The 15,332-nt window shown below is 42.9% G+C and overlaps 1 protein-coding gene across 6 annotated transcripts in view; it reads left to right on the top strand.

The window, feature by feature from the left end:
- The first annotated feature begins 4,193 nt into the window (after positions 1-4,193).
- FAM171A1 (family with sequence similarity 171 member A1) overlaps positions 4,194-15,332 on the top strand; it is a 102,966-nt gene continuing 91,827 nt past the window's right edge. For 2 of the 6 annotated variants that reach the window (XM_061587756.1, XM_061587759.1), the window contains exons 1-2: positions 4,444-4,532; positions 6,160-6,348. Coding sequence is in view for 3 of the 6 variants with exons in the window: in XM_061587759.1 (XP_061443743.1) it covers positions 6,327-6,348 (22 nt within the window). In the remaining 3 variants the exon portion in view is untranslated. Of the gene's footprint in view, positions 4,533-4,913; positions 4,998-6,159; positions 6,349-15,332 lie in introns of those variants that run through there. The other 4 variants (XM_061587754.1, XM_061587753.1, XM_061587758.1 and 1 more) reach the window with 3 other exon arrangements.

The following is a 15,332-nucleotide window of genomic DNA, read 5'->3' as shown; positions in this document are numbered from 1 at the left end:
ATAGGGATGGTCCAAGAAATTTTAGGGCAATGCAGAAAGTGATACCACCTTCAAAAAATAGTCAAGGTGTACAGTTCTCAAAGCTAGCCTAGTAATTTTGGCATCTGAGGCAAGAAAATACAAGTTCTCCCCATCCCTGACAGTAAAAATTACAATAATAACAAATACAGTGGAAACTCATGACACTTCTCACTGTACCACAGATTTGGATATACTGTGGCTATGACCATGCCTCCCAAGTAAAATACTGTATACCCTGTTTTCTGTTTATTATACTTCATTTTTTCATCCTCTGTGCTCCTTGTTCCTGGTAAGTCCTCTCTTTGCTTCCCCTAGATATTTCTGAGTTTTTTCTTCTCAGTGTTCTTTTTAAAAATCTCTTTCCTGACGTCCACCTCCCTCCCTTCATGACATTTTTTTCCTATGGGACACTTATCTTTCAAGCCTTCTCATATTACTTCTGTGAAACTTTATTTTTATTAACTTGTTTTTCCCTCTCTGTTACCCTTCCTGCTTCTTCCTTCCCACTCTGTTCGTCAGCCACAGCAGCAGAGGTTTTTGGCCTCTTTAGGAACCAGTACTTGCTGGTTTTAACCATTTCCATGCAATTTTCATAACACGCAAGCCTTATACCATGGATGCATCCTTTGTCCCCTGCCTCCTGTGTTATAATGAGCTTTCAATGTATCACTTTGCTTTCTTTCCATGAGACTCAAAAACAGCTGCCTCAGGTTGTTGACTCACTCTGCCAAATGGTAAGGCCTATCACATAAGCTGTGATAGGAACACATGAACTAGCCCACATACTTTTCTAATGCCTTGCTTGTAGAATCATAGAGCACATTTACTTTGTTTTCACTTTTTTATGAATGCATTGTTAAAAATACAAACCAGTTACAGTTGCTTGGATGTATGCACTCTTGAAGAAAAAATATGACTGTCTAAAACAGTGTAACTTTTAAGTATGATACATTCTCCTCTAGAACAGTGTTCTTCAACATTGGGTCCTTATATGTTGTTGGACTACAACTCCCATCAACCCCAGCCAGCTTAGCCAATGGCCAAGGATAATAGCAGTTGTAGTCCAACAACCTCTGGGGACTCTAGGTTGAAGAATAGTACCTTAGAAGTCCCATCTTAACTATATACTTTTGTCAATTCCTGACCTCTCCCTGTACCCCATTTTCTCCAGTTTAATGATGAAGGGACCTGAGAATCAGGGATAGATAGCATGGTGCCCTCCAAGTTGCTCTTGGACTTTAACTCCCATCATCCCTAGCCAGCTTGGCTAATTATCATGGATGATAGGAGTTGCATTCCAACAATATCTGGAGGGTGCCAGGTTGGCCACTCTGCTCTACATGCTAAAGGAACACAGCATTAGTTACAGGCATTGGGTTTCCTAACACCTGCTGTTAATTCAGGATTGTACCCACCAATTCAAAATCTGGGCAGTCTTCCCAGGCACCTGCTTTTCCATCAGCATTTGAAAAGAAAAGTAAGGCAGTTTTACTGCGATTAGTACTAAGCTTGTTATGTGACCCAGGCCACAATAACAGTAGTTTTAAAGTGCGGTTTGTAAGATCTTTCACCCTGCATTTTAACCATCTGACATATTTTTGGTAGACCAATGGCATTCTCCACCGATTTCACAAAAACAGCCAGACATGATACATTTACAGCCAAATAATGTACCATTTTTTAAATGTGTTAACAAGGGTCAGGAGCTAAGCTGGCACACTCATTTATAATTTTGATTTCAAGAGCACATTGAAAAGCTTTGTTTTCTGTGATGCAACACAGTTGGCATTTGCTCTTAGGTCATCCATTTTTCTCCTTGCAGACATAGAACTTTTCCTGTTCCTGCAAGGAAGAAAAAGAAAAGAAATATCCAAAATGAATCTACAGATGGAGAAAAAAGGGCCATATTGGAGATGGCTGCTTTCACACTGAGGAGTGATGCTTCTTTATTGGTCTTTCTGCTATATGATAATATCCACAGTATCTATTTATTTAACAGGATTGATGTGGCATTTAATCATTAACAACATCTAAGCGGTTTACATAGAATATAAAATGCTCATTAAAATATTGATAAAATCAAACGTTACAAACAAATTATTACAACATAAGTATGATCAGCAGTTGTTAAAAATGTACATCATAAGATAAAATTACATGTTAAATTACATGTTTGTGCAGGCTTGCCTAAACACAGAAAGTTTTTAGGAGGTGCTGCAAACAATACAGTGAAGGTGCCTGCCTAATATCAATGGGCAGGGAGTTCCACAGTATAGTATTGCCACAATGAAGGATCAGTTCCCTGCAAGTGCAATATGCACATTACATGGTAATCATAAAAGTGCCAGTTCTGCAGATCAAATCACTCAAGCAGGCATACATGGGATAAGGCAATCCTTTAGATAGACTGGTCCCAAGCTGTTAAGGGCTTCATGTCAGAAGTGTGGGACCTTTTTGGCTCTGGGGGACAGAGCTTTATCTGCCCCCCCTCTGCAGGCCTGAAGAGCCGCTGCCATGTTTTGGCAGGATGGTAGGCAACCAAGATACCCTAGGATAAGAGAGCTCTCCCCCTCAGCAGTTTGGTTGTTAACTTGATATTATTTATTATTATTTATTAAACTTATATACCGCCCGACTAGCAATAGCTCTCTGGGCGGTGAACAACAAAAAATACAATAAAATTACACAGTAATACAACAGAGCATATAAAAAGTACAAAATCTAAAATCAGATTACAACACATTTAAAATTAAATTAACTTAAATTAAAATGCCTCAGAGAAGAGGAAGGTTTTAACTTGGCGCTGGAAAGATAATAATAGGATTATGGTGGGAGTGATCTATGTGGTGAGTAGCTCTAGGGTGGGGAACCTTTTTCAGACTGAGGGCCACATTCCCTTCCAAGCAGCCTCCTAGGGGCCACATGCCAGTAGTTGATGGTGCCAGAGGCAAAAGCAGGAGCAACGAATGTAATTGTTTCTTTTGCACAGCAGGCTAGTTTCTACACACATATGCTCAGCCCTCTCTCTTTCTTTCAGGCAAGCAAGAGGCATTGTCAGAGTTCCAAGGACATATTCCAGCCAGGCAAAAACATTTGAGGAAGGTGCAGTGGCAGCTCGTGGCTCCATGTCAGTGGGGCAGCGGAATCTGCTTCGGGTTTTCTTTTAAACTTTCACGGAGCTATCCAAGGTGCTGGGAGGGGGCAAAGTAGGGCTAACGAGAGGATGTGGCTGAGAAAGGGATGTAGCCTAGAGTGAGTCCCTAGGGCCAGATAGAGAAGGCTGCATTTGGCCCCTGGGCCTGAGGTTTCCCACTTCCGTTCTAGATGTTTTAGAAGAGGGAGGCTTTTTTTATGGCACCTCCCCCTATGGCAAATGTAATGTAACCTCTGGCTCGTGGTGGCAGCAAAGCACACAGTAAACAGCTTGAAGCATGACATTTACTGAAAGCATTTGCACTTTGTTTTTCCACCATCAATGCCTTCCCAGCGGCTTACAACCAATAATTTAAACGGCATAGCGATAGAAACACACCCTGTAATGTAGAATAAAAATAAAATTAAAATAACACAACAATAATAAAGATCAATGAAAAAATAGAGAGATGACAAAATAAAAAAACACACAGATAAATTGTATGCCGGATGTTCAGAATGTAAATGTTGCCAGAGATCTGAACAAATAAAATACGTTTTTAATTGGCGTCTCTAATATGGGTCCCAGATTAATACCGTCTGTAATCTGTTGGTGTCACCACAGAAAAAGCCCAGTATGAAGGTGAGGTCACTGACAGCAGGGATTCCGCATAAGATCTCAATGCATGTTCATAGGGGAACCGGCGGTCCTTCCTTTATAGCAGAGGCGGGCATCATTCGCCACACGGAGGCCGGCGTGTTTTGGTGGCACCTCCGTGGGGCAATTGCAAACCGTTGCACGACGAAGCGGGCTTTTGTGATTGTGGAAGCAAGCTCTGAGGCAGCCGCTAGGTGGCGCTCCGATCCCTGGACTTTACTCTGAAACGGAGAGAGCCTGGAGAAGGGAGGGAGGAAGGGGTTAAGTAGCTGCTGATAGTGGAGGAGCCTCCTGGATGCCTCTTTAGGGAGACCCACCCGCAGCGCGCCCCGTCTTGCAGCCCACCCAGCCGCAGTGGTGGGAGGAAGGCACACTGGCTGCTGCCGGGGCTCAGCGCAGGGGCCGCCCTGCAGCTGCGACACCAACCGCGAAGGGCAAGAGGGGCAGCGGCAGGCAACGTGGAGGGAGGTGCGGCGCGGGCCAGCCCCTGATGCGGCTCTTCCTCCGCCTCCTCCCCCCTCTCCTCTTGGGCAGCAGCTCCGGCGATTCCCTTCCTCCTATCACTACCGCCTCTTCCTCCTCCTCTTTCCCCGGCGGCGGCCGCTGTTGCCACGGTGGGGCAAAATGAGCAGGTCGGCGGCGGCGCTTCTGCTGTGCCTGCTGGGTTGCAACGTGTGGAAGGCGGTGACCAAAACCTTAGGAGCGCCCGAGGCCGCTCAAGGTCGGTGCGATCGGGGGCGAGGGGCCGCTGGGCGCGCTTTTGTGGCTGCGACGGCCAAGCACTGCAGCAAACGCACGCACACACTCCGGGCAGGGTCCCCGGGTGGGGGGCTGCGTTGTGCTGGGGGCTTGGGGAGGGGGAGCTGGAGGAACCGGGAGGGGTGTGTGTGCGTGCGTGCGTGAGCGCGCTGGGGGGGGGAGAGCCCCAAACGGACGCCGGAGGTCGATTCTCTCCCGGAGAGGGGGCGGCGCCCGCTGTTGCTACCGTTGCGGCCGAAGGAAGCTGCAAGGCGCTGGTCGCTGTTAGCTGCGGTGGGACGCTTGGATGAGCCTCGAGGCTTTTGTTACCGCAGCCTACGCTTCGCTTTGTGCTTCCAAACGTTTCACTTGCTTTTTGAGCCTCTTCTCTCTCGCTCGCTCCCCCCATCCTTCTTTCCTCCCTTCGCAGGCTTTTTCTGCGCAAGTGGTGAGTCCCATCCCCCCCATACCAATGTCGCGATGCCACGGTGATGGGCGCTGCGCGTTTTTCTCTCTTTTACCCCCCCTTCAGTTGTCTCCTCTTTGAGGATTCCGATTGGTGTAGACTGGTTTCTCCGTCTGTATGTGTGCCTGTGCTTGCGGGGGGGGGGGCGCTCTGCTTTTTTCATTTTGAGGTTACTGGTGTGAATCAAAATGAAGAAGAAGAAGAAAGGAACCGGTGTGTCTGTTGTGTGGAGCTAATTAGGTCGTGAAATAAAGGAATATGTAGGAAGGGGACATTTCTTTAAAATAAAGGATGCCTGTTCTCTCCCCAAAAGATCGGGGAGAAGGGCCATCTGGCAAATCTTTGCTTCTCTTCCTCCCCTCTTGACAAACTGTTCTGCACTGCTGGTTACACTGTGTTGGCTTTTTCTTGATAGAATTCCCTTGGTGGTGCCCCTTGATGCCTTTTTGTGAGCTGTACCAGGTGCTGTTGTATTGTACTTTGCCACCGTGGCTGATTTTGCTCTTGTTGCTTTTCAAGATGTGCACTCGCTCTCCCTGGTCCCTGTTCTTTAGGTGGCATTGCTTGTCCTTTATGAACCCTGCTTGGCAGTGACACGTGTTGAATAACAGCCCCCAGAAAGTTTAGATTCCCCCTTCATTCTTGGCTGTATTAGATTCTTTTGCGGGGGGGGGGCAGGTTTCAGAGCATCCCATCCAGAAATCTTCCATAGTGCCTTTTGCAGGCTACAAAAATATAAAGGCAATGGATCGCCTGCTAATCATGCTCCACTGGGCTCATCTGTTCTGGAATCGGCAGGCATTACTGTATGTGATTCTCATGTCTTGCTATGCTAATTTCATCTCCCTCCACATACACAAATAATCCTATGTCGTGAAGCCTACTTGTCATAGCAAAAAAAGAGGATGGGAATGGTGAGGTGATATTCAAGTGAAATATGTAAAATTAACATTTCTATTTGAGGTAAAATTCATTCTAGCCCAGTAAAACAGCTCTATCACATTTGCTGGTTATCCTTTCATCAGCAAAATGTGCCCGTTTACTGTAAATGTGACACTCCTGTGGCAATGCTGGTGGTGGGAAAGATACTCAGTTATTATTTAGTCATGGCCTCATGCTGCATTTCTATCCTTTATTGTTTCAGGAATGTTCCCCTTCTCCCCAGGCTTCTTTCTACATCTTTCAGAAAGGGGACCATCTCAAAAGCGACTGATCTCCTGGGGCTTATAGTTATGTTAAAATGCAGCAAGCTAGATTTTTTTAAAGTGGTGAATAATTACCTATGCAGGATTGACTGCAAAGTAGCTGGTAATGAAACCATCAAGCGTATTTGGTAAGTGTGTTTATTCTTGTAAAAACTTTCAAGAGGCAGCCTAATAATCCTCCAGTAATAAGGATGGGAAAGCAAGTGCACCACGGTAACAGCCCCAGCCCTCACTTTTTGGGGGCGGGCATGTAAAGGCCAGTGACCTTTAAGTGACACTATTTGGTACCCAATGAAAGGTGAATTACAATTCTGCCTTTTACCACAATTGTGTCATTGTTTCTGAATAAGCTATTCTCTCCCTTCTGCACTACACACGTTTAATCTCCACCCCCATCCCACAAGCTCCAGCCCTGTGGTCTGAATCTTATTTTGACAAGATCAGTTTTGCTTTGACTTCTTGAACTTTTGACTGCTGCTTTTGTTGTTTTGCTTCCTTTGGGAGTCTGCAAACTGGTGTGTGTGTGAGAGAGAGAGAGAGAGAGAGAGAGAGAGATGGATTTCTGTTATGACTGAAACAACTGATCAATGAGTTAAAGCAAGTTGCTAAACTATCACATTTAAAAAGGTTGATAATTAATGGGAGCTGGCCCTTCCAAATGGGTATTCATCTCTTTATTTTACAAAAAAGAATGCAACTGTCCAGCATGGGGAGAGAGAGGTATTATTGTGTCCCTTTGATTTCAGTGGGACTTAAGCGTGCATAACTGCCCTGAGTTGCCACCATTGGGTTTTTTAATGGTTTTCCAAATAGTAAATTGTGTATATTGTTTTGGTTAATATACAGTTCATATTGTCATTAGGTTCCCACAAACCATTACCTAAGATACTATATACAGAGGTGAGGAATGTTTGGTCCTCCAGATGTTGTTGGACTCCCAACTCCTATCAACCTTGGCTGCCATGACCAGCAATGAAGGATGATGGGAAATACAGTCCAACAACATCTGGAGGGCCACAGGTGCCCCATCGTTGCTGCAGTATTTGTATTGTTAAAGATGGAGAGCTGCTCAAAGTTTTGAAAGGCCACTAACTGGCTAACAGGCCTGACTAATACTATGCTCACGTTGTTGCAGTTGAAATCCGTACCATAGTTAGTTCTATAACACAACAAAAGTACAGCTGTGATTCTATCATTCTTGTGTGGGAGTAAATCCCATTAACATACTTGCTTCCAAATGAATTTGCTTAGTATCAGATTGTCAGTTATCACATGAATGATAACATGGAAAATACATGCACCACACAATTCTTTATGTATTAGCTAAATTCCTGTAGAATTCCTGATACATTAGCTAGGTCATTCCTAGGTTAATTTTACAGTGTCTGTCTTCTCAAATTTCTGTTTTATTGCTAATATAACTTAAAGACTGGCCTAACCCAGTTTCTAGAATAAGCAATGGCAAACACAGCAGCTACATAATAGCTTGGTTTGTAAATTAAGGGAGAGGTGCAAAGATGGAGAGTCAGATATTATTATATAGCTACTTTACTGCGGACTCACTCTCTCTCTCTCTTTGAAAAGTTAACCTCTTTTCTGCTTTCACCTATGTCACCCTTGAATGAGCAGGGAGCATTGATTTATGGTGCATAGAGTGGTCAAGTTCCATCATCAGTAGTTGAAAATCCAGAGCTTACTGCTGTATGGTTTATCAAGATACCAAGCCCAATTGATTATTTGCTTGGTTTTCCTTCCTAATATAGATGGATTTATACACTGAGCAAACTCTACAGGCAGGGCAGGCGCCAGAGGGTGGCCAGGTTGGGCCCTGGCTGAGGGGCCCTTAAAGGACCCCTTCTTAGGGTGGGAGTGTAGCACTCCCATTCTGCAATCTGTGGCAGCGTCAGCTCCTGAGCTTGCCACAAATCGCGGAGAAGGAGCTTCTGTGCACCCCCCCAATACACACAGTGCACGGGCTTCAATAAGGCTGCACACATGCTCCACCTGCCTCTCTCATTGCTGTGAATGCTGTGCACGCTGCACATACATGCCTGCCATCAACCACGATGGTGGTAGGGGCTTCCCTAAGGGGCTTACGCCACCACAGCCATCTTGGTTGATGGTAGGCATGCGCACACAGTGTGCACGGCATTCACATGAGGCTATGCAATACATGAGGTAGGTGGGACGGGCTGGTGGGCATCATGGGCCCAGGGCGGGCTGGTAGCCAAGGGCCCTGTCATGCCTGGTGTTGGCCCTGTCTATAGGGAGAGTGCTTTAGTGTCAGAGGAGGTGGGGGAGTTGTTGACCTAATACAAGCAGTAGCTGTGGTTTGATGTGCCATCAGATTGATTCTATAATCCACTTCCTACTGACTCATATCTATACTAGAGAACAACCCACTTTTATCTGTTATCTGTTATTTTATCTGTTATCTATGTTGGTACTCTTGTTAAGTCTAGTTTTCAGAGGTTTCTCAGAAGTGGTATAAGCTCAGTGGTAGAGCACATGCAGGAGGTCTTGGGAAAATGAAAAGGATTGGGTGCCAAGCGGTGGGAAAGACACCAACCGAAGACGCTGGAGAACTGCTGCCGGTCAGAGTAGACAATGCTGCACAAGATGGGCAAATGGTGTGACTTTGTATGAGACAGCTTCAAATGTTCAAAAGCATATTTTTTGTTATGTGCCTTCAAGTTGATGATAAGTTTTAATTTTCTATGGGCAGAGATTTTTTTATGATTTTCATTTTATTTGATTGGCTGACTCTTTGGACCTGTAAACCCAACTTCTCAAAAAATCTGGTCTTTCCAACAAAACAATATTCTGGCTGCTTGTACAATAAAATCTAAAACCAGTTTATTAGCCTCTCCCACAAAAAAAGGCAAACTGAGGTAGTGGCATCCTAGCTCTAGAATAGCCTTCCTACAGAGTGCCTTTTCCCTGGTCTTTTCAGTGCCTTTTTTTCACCCAGGCTTTTTTACCGAGAGTTAAATCCAGGATTTAAACTATTTTATGCTATCTCAGTTGCAGGGAGCTTTTTGCTATCTTCTGTTTATTGTTGATTTTCACTATTGCTTATTTTAGTTTTAATACTGACATAACCATAAAAACATCGGAAGAGCCCCAGCTGGAGCTGGATTAGACCAAAGAGCCATCTAGTCCAGCATCCTGTTCTTACAGTGGCCAGTCATGTACCACTGGGAAGCCCGCATACAGGACTGCAGTGTAAGAGCTCTCTCTGCACTTATATTCTCCAGTAACTAGTATTCAGAGGTATACAGCCTCCGATACTGGATATAGTACAGAGCTGTCATGACTAGAAGCAGTTTAAAACCTTATCCTCCATGAATTAAGTTAGTGACCATCACTGCATCTTTTTGGTAGCAAATGCCATAGATTAACTATGCAGTGTGGAAAGAAGTATTTCCTTTTGCTTGTCCTGAATCTTCCAACATTTGGTTTCATTGGATGGGCCCAGGATCTAGCATTATGAGAGAGGGAGAAAAAAATTCTCTATCCACTTTCTCCATACCATGCAATATTATTTAGTTGTAAGCTGTTTAGAGAATATTTATTGATGGGCAGCAATATAAATATAATAAATAACTAAAATAGGCCCTGTTGGTCATGTATGAAAGAAGCAGACAACACTTTGATATATTCTCTTTCCCTGTAACAAGATGTGGTTGGGTACAATTCAAATAGGATTGCCGTGCATCCTGCGTTAAAGAGGACAGTCCTGTATTTGAAGGGCTGTTCAGAAGACAGTTTTCAATTTGAATGCGTCCTCTATTTGAAGGGTTGCCCAGTCCACCTGGTTTAAAGATAAAGAGACATAAGAGCTATAAGCAGGGGCTTTGAAGTTGGCCTCTGATGGGCCGCAGACTGAGCAGGCACTCAGATCACCCTGGTTACAGTCTTCCCCCACTGTGGTGAGATGTAGTGTATTTGTTTAAATTATGGTAATTATTTGTATATATGCATCTACAATATATATGGGCACATGGAACTGTTATGCAAATCTGCACCCTTTTTCATCCTCTGTTTTGGTGACGCGTAAGGAGATACCCTAAATTTGACTGATGGCCAAAATGGGTACTAAAATTGGTTTCTGTCTTGAGGGCAGGTAAAAGGTCTGTCTGTTGATTTCAACTACCAGCAGTTCTGTTTTTTATTCATGTGGCTTACGTTTAAATGAGCTGTTGAAATTTAAATTTAATTTTAACTCAAGTTTAAATTTAGCTAGAAAGTGCCTTGATGATAAGACCTCCACAGGCCAGGGACCCCAGAATATGAGATTAGGGCCTAATTCTCATTGAAGAAATAGAGCCACCTCCAAGAGGTCTGTAGACTTGTTTTTCCCCTCAAAATAGCAAACCCTTCACATCATAAGCCAAACTGGTTTTGAAATAGAGAGGATTTTCAAAAACAGCTTGTGATATAGTAGGAAGGTGTCCACGGTTTAAAGAAAAACAAATTAAAATTTTCACTGGGTCAGTGTCAGCCCCTTGTGTAGGCCTAAGCAGTTCTATGGAACCTGACCCAGACTAATAGCATATTTGTGTTTTTACATGGATCTATGGTTGCCTTTTTGAAAATGTTTCTTAACCAAGACAGTATTTTTAAAAGAAATGTCCTCTCAAGATTCATGGTCCCTTGAGAGATACCTAATGCAAGTTGCATAAATGAAGAACAGGCAGGTTGTTGGTAATTAAAATGTTCTGCTTTGTGGAAGATAAATATAATATATGTGTTTTTTATGTGATTATGATCTACATTTTAAGGTGTGAGAAGTCAATGTGGTGCCCTCCAGAAGTTCTTGGGTCTACAGCTCCCATCATCCCTTCCCAATAGCCATGCTGGCTGGGAATGATGGGAGTTGTAGTCCAACAGAATCTAGGGGGCACCACGTTGGCAACTCCAGTTTTAAAATATTCTGATATTTTGCCATGCTTAGAAGCCCCATTGGGTTATAAAAGGGGTATGGTGTAGTAAATGGGCTGTACGTTGTACTAAGTACAAACAACAATGTATTAGAGGGATAAAATCAAATACTGTTGACAATGTGTGTTCAAAATACTAAAACCCAATACATGTTGTTATGATAAGAAGTGGTTTGGAGTGTTTATAGATTTTGTAGCAGCTGTGGTTTGCACAGCTTTACTTACATACCTACTGCAAATGTTTGGGAACTTTGACAGAATTTGTTTAATTTGTATGGGGATTTCTCCACCTGCAGTGTAACTCAGCTTAATGTCAGTTCTTATGGGATTATTCTGAAATTATAGTTGATCTAAACTGAAATGCCTTGAGTTTGCTTGATGATTATCCCAGAAAAGTTCACATTGCTGTGATAAAGCCCAGCATGTTTTTTTGAGCAGACACAGTTGATGCTTCTTCTATTCTATTTTTGGTACAATGTGTCTCTGTTTATTCAGATCAAGATATTTGATGATTTGTCCTCTGAGCATTATGAAGCATTCTACTTGCCAATGGGTTTGAGTTACCCAGGTACATTAAACCAATACAGGCTTCCTTCGCTTTACTGATGCTGTTCTTATATACAGAACAGTGCTGTTTTTATATACAGAGCCCTGTATGGCTGTGGCCCAAAATATCTTAGAAAACAATCTCTATGTTCTGCCATGATTTCTTAAATTAGTAGAATAGCACCTAGAGTGGCAAATTACAACAAAAAGCATGAAGAAAACTGTTTTAGCTGGTTGTTCCCTACCTCTTGAACTCCCTTTCTCTGGATCAAGTGTGGGGAACCTTTGTCCCTCCTGATGTTGATGAACTAAAACTCTCATCAGCCCCACCAAGCATGGCTGATGGCGGAAAGATGGGAGTTGTTGTTCAGCAACATCTGGAGGGCCAAAGGTTTCCCTCACATACTCAGGGTGTTTATCAAAGGCTGAGCATTTTCAAGAAGCACACTACAAACTTTCCTGCTTGGGCTAATGCATCGTGGCTGGTGATAAGGATCATTTTGTTTGAATCGTTTTTAAAGTGAGTGCGTTTACCTTTGTAGAAGCCATGCTGCTTCAGCAAGATTGGTCTTCTATATGCTTGGTAATCTTCTCTTTAACAATGCTTTCCACCAATTTTCCAGGAACGACATTAGCTAACAGCCTGTAATTTCTTGGATTGTCCCTGCATACCTTAATTGGTGTAACATTGGCCACTTTCCAGTCCTCAGATACAGATATTTCAAAGTGACATTAATATTTTTGGTAATACATCAGCAGCTTCACATTTGAGTTTTTTAAGCACTCTTGGGTGGATGCCATCTTTACATAGTGATTTGTTTGTTTTTAATTTGTGAATAAGTCCTTGAACTTGTCTCTTGTCGCTACTATTTGCCTCAGTTCCAGAGACTCCCTTCCTGAAAATTTCAGTTCAAGCACAGGGATCTATCTTATGTCTGCCACTTGAAAGACAGATGCAAAAAATTCATTCAGCTGCTCTGTAATCTCCTTTTCCTCTTGTAACATACCTTTGGCTCCCTTGTTTAAAAGTTTAGCTGCCTCCCTAGCTAGTTTCCTGCATCTAATGTATTTAAATATATTTTGTTGTTGTTCTTACCAGTCTGCTCATTGAATTTTTTTTTCATCCCTAATTGTCTGCTTGCCTTCTTTTTTGGCCAAAATTTGTGTTCCTTTTTGTTCTCATTTGGGCAAGACTTCAGCTTTCTGAAAGAAACCGCCTTGCTTCTAATAGCTTTCTTGACTATGCTCATTAACTGCACTGGCATGCTCTTGGCCTTGGTGGTATATTTCCTTATCTGCAGCTTCTATTCTAATTAAGCTTCTATTACTGGAAGTTGACTTTAAGGAAAACTGAAAGTAAAAGCTGCCCAGATCCTCTCCCCATCCATGAGATATGAGAAGGTGAGAGAAGTGCTCCAGCCACAGGCTTGCAGTGATTCCTTTCTGCTTGTGCATGTCTTGCTAATTCATGGTTTAGCATGATATGTGAATGCCGTCTCTGTACCTAGTAGCTTTGAATAGCCTCTGGATTACAGACCTTGTGCTTTCGATCTAGAGGTTCTTTCTCTTATAAATATAGAATTGTTTTGCTTCTTTTAAAAAGAATTGGCCAGTCTTATCCCTCTAAAAGTAGCCGGACACACAGAAGAGTATCCTGGAGATAATTAGTAGGAAAATTCCTGTTAAATTTGTGTGTTGCAAATTGCTATTAAAAGTACCACAACACTAGTAAGTAAATAAAGTGGCAAACCTAGCAGACTGTCTCTTCTGGTAGGCCTTGCCTCATGCATACAGATCTCCCTCTCTTTTAATTTTTGTTTTGAACTCTAACTGGTTTTTAAATATGTGTAACTCTATGTGCTCACATTCATTCATCTCTCTACCCTCATCTCATCTTCATTGTCCATTTCAGATTGTAAGCTCCTTGGGGATTGGGACCTATTTTTGACCATGAAACTCTGTAAGGTGCCATACACAATGCTGGTGTTGTAAAATACATAGCGCTCCGCAGGCTGCGCACACTGGACAAATAATAAATTATGACATAAATTGGCTCTCTAAAGCAGGGTTGAGCTCCTTCTGAGAAGGGTGGGATATAAATTTAATAAATAATGAAATGATAGTAATAGTCTGACTATCCAAATATTGCTGAACAACAACTCCCATTGACCCTGACTCTTGGCCATGTTGGTTGGAGTTGATAGGAGTTGAATTGCAACAACATTTGGAGGACCACTGATTTGCTGCCCCTGCTCTTAAGTTCATATGGGCTATTTCGGTGCTTACACTGAGCAAATGACAATCTGAAGACAATGGGTGTTGGTTACAATTCTGCAGTAGTTACTTATGCATGAGTGCCACTCATGTCATTGGGATTTACCTATGTGTTACTAGAAGCTGAATGCACTCCTACTGTTCTGAATGTTCTGAAATAAGAATTCTTTCCCACCCATTAGTTCTTACGTAGGTGGCAGAAAATGTGAAAGCCCAGAGATTTCAGAGTGCCCTTTAAAGCTTCTGAAAATTTCTTTTTTTCCCCCTCTCAGCAGCTATGCTTTTTAATATTTTGTAATAGCTTTAATATTCTGAAGTCTGTTCCAGTTAGAGCTTAACGAATGGCTTGGAGCAGTAAGCAGCCTTGGAATTCAGTCTATGACAAGCTCCTCCTTAAAGTCACACTCAGTCTAATGTCAGCGTATTTCAAGTTGCCTTTTTATCCTTGAGCCCTAACCATTGTATTTACCCAGTGCCAAGTGGACAACAATGTGGGCGCTGAGAGAAGCAGAGTCTGCACTTGCTTAGAATAGGGGTGGGAAGCCTCCGGCCTGGGGGCCGAATGTGGCCCTCCATGCCTCTCTATCCAGCCCTGTGGCCACACCACCTTTTTCCAGGACACATCCCTCATTAGCACCCTTCTTAGGGGTTTTCACCTGACTGGAAGGTGTCCCTGAACTGTGATAATGCCTCTTGTGTGCCTGGATGGAAGATTGGGTGTGGGGATTTGTGTGTGAAAATCTCTGACTTTTGCGTGGCTTGAATGTAGCTTACAATACAAAGGAAAGAGTCATATCCATTGTTCTGTCTGCTTTGGCCTCTGGCCCCATCCACCACTAGTATGTGGCCCCCAGAAGGTTGTGCCCATGAAGGAATGGGGCCCTTGCACTGAAAAAGATTTCCCATACCCTGGCTTAGACTGAGAGCCCAGACTGAGGAAGATCTGCACATCTCTTGGATGTCGCGCTGGTATAACTGTAAATAATATGGAGACCCTATGAATCAGTGACCTCCAAGAGCATCTGTCATGAACAACCCTGTTCAGATCTTGTAAGTTCAGGTCTGTGTCTTCCTTTATGGAATCAATCCATCTCTTGTTTGGCCTTCCTCTTTTTCTACTCCCTTCTGTTTTTCCCAGCATTATTTTCTTTTCTAGTGAATCATGTCTTCTCATTATGTGTCCAAAGTATGATATATATATATATATTTATGTGTGTGTATATATGTATATATATATATGTATATGTGTGTGTATATATGTATGTATGTGTATGTATGTATATATATATTTGTTCAAATTGTCTGGTCACTCAAGAAGAAGGAAGGAAATGATTGTCTTGTCACTCAAG

This window comes from Rhineura floridana, chromosome 10 (genome assembly GCF_030035675.1).
Source record: "Rhineura floridana isolate rRhiFlo1 chromosome 10, rRhiFlo1.hap2, whole genome shotgun sequence".
NCBI classification, from domain to species: Eukaryota; Metazoa; Chordata; class Lepidosauria; order Squamata; family Rhineuridae; genus Rhineura; species Rhineura floridana.
This window is presented reverse-complemented; position numbering and strand designations above follow the sequence as displayed.